The 9965-nt window shown below is 36.1% G+C and overlaps 1 protein-coding gene and 1 long non-coding RNA gene across 2 annotated transcripts; one reads left to right on the top strand and one right to left on the bottom strand.

Annotated features, from left to right (window-relative positions):
* Window positions 1-766: 766 nt before the first annotated feature.
* LOC140452942 (uncharacterized) lies at window positions 767-1560 on the top strand. Its single transcript, XR_011952258.1, has 3 exons — window positions 767-825; window positions 1029-1124; window positions 1407-1560. It is a non-coding gene; the product is annotated as an uncharacterized lncRNA (long non-coding RNA).
* A 1699-nt stretch (window positions 1561-3259) lies between these two features.
* Window positions 3260-6928, bottom strand: LOC140452777 (uncharacterized). The gene has a single exon (XM_072547104.1). It carries the CDS (start codon window positions 6926-6928, stop codon window positions 3260-3262), a length of 3669 nt encoding a protein of 1222 aa, XP_072403205.1.
* Between the last annotated feature and the right edge of the window lie 3037 nt (window positions 6929-9965).

Genomic DNA, 9965 nt, shown 5'->3' with positions numbered 1-9965 from the left:
ATGAAAATTGCCTGTTCTAATGACAATTCGTTTTTGGAAGAAAAATAATAGTAGAAAGGGAGCCATTTCACCCCACTTTGACCTTTGACCCCTGACGTCACAAGCACCGTCCGCGCTCCGGTCACGCCCCGTGATGACGTCATGAACGCTAACCCGCGCCCCGTCATGACGCTCAGCCTACGAGGCCAATCGGTCATTTGGTAGGTGTCAATAGGTATAAAAAAAAGTATTTATCAAAGGTGTAACGGCCATTTGTCATGGTTAGAACGGGATATACGAAGCAATGTGTCGATATAAAGTGTAAATACAAACCGCAGAGAATAACGCAAAAGCGAATAGTAATGTCAAGGTTGTCGATATGGGTATTGCAAACATATATATTTAAACTTGTGTGTTAAAGAAATCCGCAAACTCAAAGTGCGATAAAGAGAAACTACTTTTAATCAAGTATTTAAAATACGAAAAATTACGAATGTATTTACAAATTAGCAAAGATTACAGATATCACCGATACAGAAAGCCGCAAAATATTATTTTTATTAAAAGGCGAATAGCAGAAAAACATGAGAAATTGATAAACTTGTAAGCAGGTGGCGATATCGCCAAAGCCGCAAACTGTTATCTAGGTGTAGAACAACAGCGAAGACTTCATCGTTTCATTTTAAATAATATTTTTCAAAGAAATGTGCGTGTTATGGATTATAGTGTAAAAAAAACAGAAAAATGTGGCAAAATGTAAAAATTTTGTGAAAAAAAATATGTAAATATACATTTATATGCCTGTAAGGACCTACCAAGAACAAGGATTAACAGAAGAAAACAGAGGTAAGTAATAAGAACTATTATTATTATTCAATGACTGGTGTCTAAAACGATTCAAAAACGTAAGGAAGGTAAAAGCGCTAGCATGTATTTTGTAAAAAATGTAGATTTAATACACATGTACAAAATGGCGGTTGTACCGGCAAAATATTTCAAAACGTGGTAAAATAATTAAGAGATTAAAACAGTTTTACTTTTGCTTACAGAGTATACCAAAGGGATAAAAAGCCCATAAAGTTCTAAATTGTCAAAAACTAAGGCGTAAAGACCGACAGGAATAGACGAAGTATACAGATACTAAGGTAAGATATTGTTATTCTGCATTAAACATGCCTATTTTTTAACAAATACCATAAATGTGCCTGGTTTTTAACAAGCACGTAAATAAAATGTCTACGAAGGTTTTTTTTTGCAAAATGTCCAATACGCAGATGTCCCAAATGTCTAATGAGCATGCGCAACAAAGTCACGCTATTTGTTTAATAAAAAACGTTTTTAAATGTAAAAGAAAGAATACACGAGTACCTAGAAAAAATATTACACAGTACAAGCATTGTACAAATTATGTAAACTTATAATTTTAGATGAGAAGCCGAACATGAAGCATCAGTGCCCACCGTAATTAATATTTGGAAATCAACAACAACAACAATTGACAACGTTAGACGCTGAATAACTAAGGGTAAGCAAATGATTGTAAATTTTTGCTTTAAAGAAAAGAATATAAAAATATGTAAAATTTGATTGTTGTAAGTATCAGAAGTCATAAGTTTGCGCAATATGCGGACAAAATAATAAATTTATCGTTTTCACCGGTTAGATAACAATTTCCTGTTGTTTGTTTGAGAATTGTCGATCTTCTAATAGCATCAATTTATTTTACATAATAATTAAAAGAAATACCAAATGTTTAGTAATTGTTTTTACATTAAGAATAAAGAGATTATAAATAATAGATAAATAACAAAAATTATTATACAGGGCGGATAAAATGAAGATTTTACATATAGGTTTAACCAAAATGTTCTTGTACAGGGTGTTTATAAAACTTAAGTAAATATAATAGCCCTAAGTAATGTTACATCTCTTTCCAAGGCCTACCCAGGAGGCAATACGTCAACATTATATGACATATTCGTGGATATATCAAAGAATATTGATGTATTGGAGATGCTTACGGCCTCGTTAAGATTCCCCGCCATATGTCTCAATATACAGAGCATAGAAAGACATAAGACAGGCCTACGGTATTTGGGCCCATCCATGCTTTGCTTATGTAGAAATCACATATAAGTAGTGTAAGGCCCTGTAAATATCTTTTAGTGATCTGTGCAGAGTATCTTTTGGGTATCAGGCAGCTAACGAACACATAGCTCCGGAGTTAACCAGACCGGTTCATTAAGTAGCCAGTGACTCATAGCAGATATCTTTTGGTGATTTATCTGAGCATCTTTTAAGATTTTTTATTATACAGAGGTGTGGTCAGGGCTAGTTCAAGGTAAGGCCCAGTAAATATCTTTTAGTGATCTGTGCAGAGTATCTTTTGGGTATCAGGCAGCTAACAAACACATAGCTCCGGAGTTAACCAGACAGGTTCATTAAGTAGCCAGTGACTCATAACAGATATCTTTTGGTGATTTATCTGAGCATCTTTTAAGATTTTTATTATACAGAGGTGTGGTCAGACTTAGTTCAACGGCTACTACTTTGGGGTAGTCTACCACTGACTAAATAGTACTGACTCTTGGGAAGGTGATCAGGGATTAAAGCTAAAAGGTTTTTACACTTAAATATGTAGATATTCTTCGTAAACAAAGCATGGATGTTGTCAAAATATAACCTATGCAAAAAAGTACAGTAGCTCTTAAATATTTTTTAAAAATGGTAGATAGCATTTTTTAACATTGAAAATAAGATAACATTCTGAAATTTTTAATATTACCGATGTTTTTAAATTTAATGATAATTTTCAAAACAAATCATATTACATAAAAAAAAAGTAATTAACGAGGCATTTTTAAGATTTGAATGTCGAATTTAGTGTCTTTAAGTTGTATGTAAGCATTGGAACTGGCTACATTTTCAATTTGTTCTAACATTTTAGCCATATTGACATCTGCACTAGTTGTTGTCGAAATAGGATGATTGAAATTGTCATTTAAAGCCACAATACGGATTCTGTCACCCTTTTTGTAGCCAATTTGCTTTTTTATATCGTTAAGAGCAGAGTCTAATTTCTTTTTCAAAGAGTCTTGATTAAGACCACCACCTACATAGTTTTCACAGCATAGTTGGAAAGTGCACTGATGAGCATTGAATTTTTTAATTTCTCGTTGATTTATAATATTTACAGACCACATTTTGATACGTGTGTACTCTATGAGTGTTCAACTGTGAATGAAGAGATTTTGACATGTGACACACTATTAACAGCAATCTAAGAGGTCTTGTAGCCTAGAGGCAGGGTATCCATACACTCATCATTATGTACAATTTTTCGTTTTTTGTAGTCCATCTTGAATGTCTTCGATACCCTTTTTTGCGTCACTATGTCTTTAGTGTGGACATCGCGGCATATTTGGTCATATGTGAGCTTGATTTGTTTGGTGGGATCGTGTATGATATCATTCATCGCTGAGGTATTGAGTACTAGGCTATTCTCGTAGTTTAGAGTAAAGCCTTTGATTTTAGTCACCTCTTTGCCCTCGACTGTTTTGTAGTAATAACTTTTTGGTCCAGTAGCCTGCCATTCTACAATATAATCATCTGACCCAAGCTCATCGCTCCAATCGCCCAACATTTCACCTGTTTCGACAGTGTTTAGGCCATCATCAATATAAACAACGGAGTCTGTGTCGAAATAAGCTACGGCCTCTCCTAACCTATCAATCATATCGTACAGTCTCAGACGAGCGTTACTTGTCGTAAATAAAGCCACAAAAATATTTGTAGATGTGGGGTCTTCTACAAATACGTCCTTGTAATCATATGAGACTTGGGCTATATGATCGTTAACAAATATCACATTAGTTATGTTAATCTTATCATCCATCAAGAGCTCATACCATCTTTTGAGGTCCACAACATACTCTGTCTGTTTCATATTCATTCTTTGCCCAAACTTGCCCCATAGACTATTCAAGCATAGTTTAGCGACTGCTCGTTTACCAAGATTTGGAGATATCTTCTCCAAGTCTAAGTCTATGTCCATTTGTTCTTTTACAACCCGAGCGTATTCTTCGTTTGAGGCATATGTATGTGGACTAGTTTCTAATTTTATTTTCATAAAATCTTTGACATAGCCCTTAAATAAATCCGTCGAAGTTTGTTCAAAATTCCACACCTCGTACACTTTCAACATTTTATACCCCTTTTCTAGGGCTTTATTGATCTCTAGAGTCGTCCACGTACCTTTTAATGCGCGTTCTGAGTCATCATGATCACAATGTTCGCAATCTTCCAAGGCGCATTGATTACACAAAGGAAACATTAATTTGTCAGTTTTGACAGGTAGGACTGGGTGATATAAGTTGGTAGGTGGTAGTATTTGACAATGTACTAGGCCAAACCATGAGGGGTCGTATGATTCAGGTGCATGTATTTTAACAGGGTGGCCAATGGGGTAGCGGTCATAATACTGTACAGTAGGGTAAAGCGATACAATATCTATATATCTAAGCTTTTTACCAGTCACATTTAGTTTTATGGCGTTTGTTCGTCCTCCAAAGAATGCTTCACGAGGCTTTAAGGATTCAACAATTTGAGGGCTCGGTGCATTTTTACATTCTTTTGATTTTAACCAGTCACATTCCCACATTTCTACTAGTTTGTAACCAGCTTCTTTTATTTGTGCGGTTCTCCTCAGTGTTCGTTCGTACAAGTCGCTCATTGACTCATTGTTGACATGATTAATTGTGTTGGGTGCAAAACACTCGGGGTGGCCATGCCAGAAACAACCGTGGTACTGGTACACAGTATTTGTACAGGCATCATAACCATCCACTTTTGCACCACAGATCGTAATTTCGCCTCCATTAAGAGCATGTTGTACGTCTGGAAACTGACTGAGCCACTTTATGGATGCTTCACTGTACGTATCCTTAAGATCCTGTTTTACAATCCCAATAGTATTTGTTTGCAGATATTTGGACCTATATATAGCCATACAAACACTAGCAATGGTCAGATATTGGAACGGGTCTATGTTAGCGATCCCCAAAAATTCTTTACGAAACTCTAGACACCCTCTTCGTAGAATATCTACATCTGAATCGCAGTAGGTATGTAGCTCCCTCTGAAAATTAAATTCGTCGTTTTTATGGTCCTCATACCATTCGAGGAAAGCTGTACGATGCTTCTCTTTCATGGTATTGGGACCATAATATTTAGAGCTTGGTAAAGTCCCAACATATTGTTGGTTCTCAGGCACATTAAAGAAATGTGGAAAATAACCCTTCTTCAGCTCTGCCAATCCAAACGTTTTGGGGAATTCTGCCAGAGGACCGCTCACGAAATTCGAACTATCAATTATTTTTAATTTAATAGCAGGTACTTCTAGCAGCATCAGTTTTGACCCGTTGTAGATGGTGTACGGTTTTATCGTGTTTTCTACACAGTATTTCAAAATAAAATACGAGTCGTAACTTTTCCCGTTGTGAGCTACTGCTGTATAACCCCTGTGTTTCTCAGAAATTAACCATTTACAGAACTCATCGTTGTCCTTGAAAACAAATTTATTACCATTAAAATCGTGGGCTATCACCAAGTTCGGTATGTGTATACCTGTGTCTTGCATTGCTTCGTAATCGAAAAATAAATATTTTTCTGTATATGTGCAACGATTTATGGGTGTGTTAGAGAGGCCGTTGCATTGACATGGATATTTACATGTAACAGTTGTTTTATAATGCTTCCGACAACCCATATTTTCTTCATTACTACGATTATTACATACACACGGTACTTCGCAAATTCCTCCTTTGGAGGGTTTTTTCATCATATAGCAATGATGCGTAGCTATCTCTACGAATGTGTTACAATTCCTGCACATCGAGTAGCCACACACATGCTCGTTGGCTCTTTTACATACTTTATTGCACTTTTCACATTTAAATACTTCTTTGCACATTGCTTCGTGATTATGCAGGCATTCAACATTAAAGCAGAAGCGGTTACATAATTCGCAAAGGATCTTTGTGTGCGTCGACAAGTCGTGTTCTGGCTGCTTGCAGATTGTACACAGAGGTGCTTTCTTGCACTTGTGCTTGCTTTGATAAGGTGTATCGCACTTTGTACAGTAAAAATGTGTGCCGTACAACCCTTTCAAACTGTTGATTACATCGAAGTGGTTACCGTTTTTATATAGATAAATTTTGTTTGTTTTTTCGGGACCCTCGTATATGATTGTGTTGAAATTTTCAGCGCAGATGATCTTAATTTGCACATTCAACAGTTCTTCGGTCTTCTTAAAATCATCCAAAGTAAAGCCGTCGACATAGCAGCCACCCAATAGACCACAAAGTTTTTCCGCCAAAACAGTCTGTAATGTTCGGCCATCACGTATGCTCTGAGTATCCCTTTTGATCAATTTGTGACCCAAAATCTCGTTTGTGATGTATGTAAGAGCCGTTACGATTGCTCTAGCCCCACAAAGATTATCAGTATTAACAATCCGTGTAATGCTCTTTTTGGTTCGACGATCCTCTGACAAATTTATCATTCTACGACGACCGCTACCCCTAGGCATCTTGAAAATTTGAATATCGAATTTCGTGTCACCCAAAAGAACAGTATCGTTAGATGTTAATATGTTTTCAACTTGTTGTAATAAATTATCCATATTGTCTTCTGTGGTCACTTTTGTCGATATAGGGTGATTGAACTTGTCATTTAAAGCCACAATACGGATTTTATCCCCTTTTTTGTAGCCACCCTGTTTCTTTGCATCATTCAGCGCATCCTCCAACAGAGCTTTCAAGTTCTCTTCGCCGCGGCTAGGAGAACCCCCTGTATGCTGCTCGCAAGAGAGCTGAAAACTATGTAGGTACGCACAAAATGTAGTTATGAATCTACGCGCTAAAACCTTCAATGACCAATTTTGAACCATTTCGAAAATTATCAAAATTAGAAATTTAAAAATCAAAAAACTTTACAATTTTTCAAAAAAACTAAAAATTCAAAATGTAATATCTATTTTTCAAAAAAAAAATGCACACTTACTGTAAAGGCTGATAAGAGCAAGAGCTGATAAGAGAGAGAGCACGTCTTAACGCCAGGGCTGACTGATAAGAAATGAGAGTAAATCATCTTTTGCGGGCCTTTTATACGTTTTCACCCTAGGTCACGTGACACTCTATGATAAGGAAAAGGGTAATACTGTTTGAGAAAAACAGGGGTGTTTATTTTCAATTTTACATAAAAACAGCTGTATAAAGTATTTAAAACATATCAGTTAGTCTTTTTACGAAATCCCGGTTGTAAATTATCTATATTTTCGAGGTGCGGCTTACACGCTATCATATTGTGATAAAGCAATTAAAACCGAGTTTATTCAAATAATAAAAGTATGTACATTTATAATTAATTATTAGAACAAAACAAAAGCTATTTTGCCAAAAACGACGATCATTTTTCCATAAAATGATAATAAAATTTAGGGCGTTGTCCCGCTTTGGGAGAACTCGTAACACTTTGGCTAGGATATTTGTGCGAAATTAACAAGATCTTACCTGTCGACGAGAATTACGTCATCGCTACTTTTAGGCAAAGATAGAGCCGTGTGCAAAACATACACATCTAAGGTGTTGTCTTGTTGTTTTTATCAAGGTATGCCAAAACGATTAAGATAGATGATGTCATCAATATTTTTAGATAATGATGTGTAGCGGTGAATTGTTAGATAATAAAAAGGCATGTTAAATCCCAATATTATTTTATTTGTTAAATTAATACATATTACATGTTATTCTTGAAGGAAGGCGTCGGTTAGTGAGATGATGAATTCTGAAGTATTCCGTTTCCTTAGTAACCGCTAGGTGGAGACAATTAATGAATAAGCTCTAGATAGCGCAATTCACTTATTATTTCTTCTGCTTCTTTTCCATTTAGAGCATCGCTTTTCGAAAGAATTTTGAGGCCTTCTACAAGCGTATTCGGATCGTTATTTTCGTTATAGAGGGTCCATATTTTGTTCAATTCCTCGTACAGCTGTCCCCTTTCAGAACTTGGTCTCTGATTTGTTTTTGACTCGTTTTCTGGTGTGCTGCTTTCCAAATACTGCTTTGTTGTTTTCCCTTCAATGTTTTTATTTGAACTTTTCGTTACCCGTCCCATGCTTTTAGTTGATAAACAATGTCTTGACGAGGGTTTTCTTCTTCTTCTTTCTTTCTCAACATACATGGGTTTGATAATTTTCTTGAATTTTTCTGGGAACGCTTGATGTCTCAAATATCCTCGGGAATCTCGATGAATACCTGTGACTTCTAATATTTTTTTTATAGTTAATGCAATCGTTTGGCGTAAAGTCTTGTGGTTTCTTGTAAAATATTAAATTATATAATCCATTAGTAGCTTTATACTGATTATTGTTAACCCATATATGTTTAGGAGTAAATTTTATCTCCTTATCGCCCATTACCCATTTATTAGTTATCCAAACATACTGTGGCCCATAACTTCGGTCGATATCTGTCGAATGATGCCAATATTTTTGAAGGTGTTCGGATCTCTCTTCATCCTTCTGCTGTGTATTATTTTGATGGTCGCTAGTGTCTTCATGCTTCTCCGATTGATGTATAGTTTTTTGATAATTGTCGCTAGTGTCTTCATGTTTATCCAGCTGATGTGTAGTTTTCAGATAATTGTTTATTTCTGTAAGAGGTTCAGTTGTTAAAATTGTTTCGAGATGTTCTTGTTGATCACTCTGCATTCTTTTGAGAGCTTTGTACTTTGTTCCAATAATTTTAGCAAGCTGCTTAATACGTTGTTCTCTGTTCAACATCCTACGACTGAATGTCGATTCTGAAGTTAACAGCTCTATTTATAACCGTTGACTAGACGCTAACTTGACGCTGACTCGACGCTGACTTGACGCTGACTTGCCGCTGACGTGGCGCTGACTTGACGCTGACATGATGCCGTACGTAGCATTTGTGTCTGAGTATATGATGATTCGACACTGAGTCAACGCTAACATGACACTAATGCTACGTACGGCATCATGTCAGCGTCAAGTCAGCGTCACGTCAGCGGCAAGTCAGCGTCAAGTCAGCGTCGAGTCAGCGTCAAGTTAGCGTCTAGTCAACGGTTATAAATAGAGCTGTTAACTTCAGAATCGACATTCAGTCGTAGGATGTTGAACAGAGAACAACGTATTAAGCAGCTTGCTAAAATTATTGGAACAAAGTACAAAGCTCTCAAAAGAATGCAGAGTGATCAACAAGAACATCTCGAAACAATTTTAACAACTGAACCTCTTACAGAAATAAACAATTATCTGAAAACTACACATCAGCTGGATAAACATGAAGACACTAGCGACAATTATCAAAAAACTATACATCAATCGGAGAAGCATGAAGACACTAGCGACCGTCAAAATAATACACAGCAGAAGGATGAAGAGAGATCCGAACACCTTCAAAAATATTGGCATCATTCGACAGATATCGACCGAAGTTATGGGCCACAGTATGTTTGGATAACTAATAAATGGGTAATGGGCGATAAGGAGATAAAATTTACTCCTAAACATATATGGGTTAACAATAATCAGTATAAAGCTACTAATGGATTATATAATTTAATATTTTACAAGAAACCACAAGACTTTACGCCAAACGATTGCATTAACTATAAAAAAATATTAGAAGTCACAGGTATTCATCGAGATTCCCGAGGATATTTGAGACATCAAGCGTTCCCAGAAAAATTCAAGAAAATTATCAAACCCATGTATGTTGAGAAAGAAAGAAGAAGAAGAAAACCCTCGTCAAGACATTGTTTATCAACTAAAAGCATGGGACGGGTAACGAAAAGTTCAAATAAAAACATTGAAGGGAAAACAACAAAGCAGTATTTGGAAAGCAGCACACCAGAAAACGAGTCAAAAACAAATCAGAGACCAAGTTCTGAAAGGGGACAGC

The sequence above is a fragment of the Diabrotica undecimpunctata genome, chromosome 11, assembly GCF_040954645.1.
Source record: "Diabrotica undecimpunctata isolate CICGRU chromosome 11, icDiaUnde3, whole genome shotgun sequence".
NCBI classification, from domain to species: domain Eukaryota; kingdom Metazoa; phylum Arthropoda; class Insecta; order Coleoptera; family Chrysomelidae; genus Diabrotica; species Diabrotica undecimpunctata.
This window is presented reverse-complemented; position numbering and strand designations above follow the sequence as displayed.

Excerpts from the sequence above, each read along its gene's own strand:
- LOC140452777 (XM_072547104.1), bottom strand. The coding sequence starts at position 6,928 with ATGGTTCAAAATTGGTCATTGAAGGTTTTAGCGCGTAGATTCATAACT.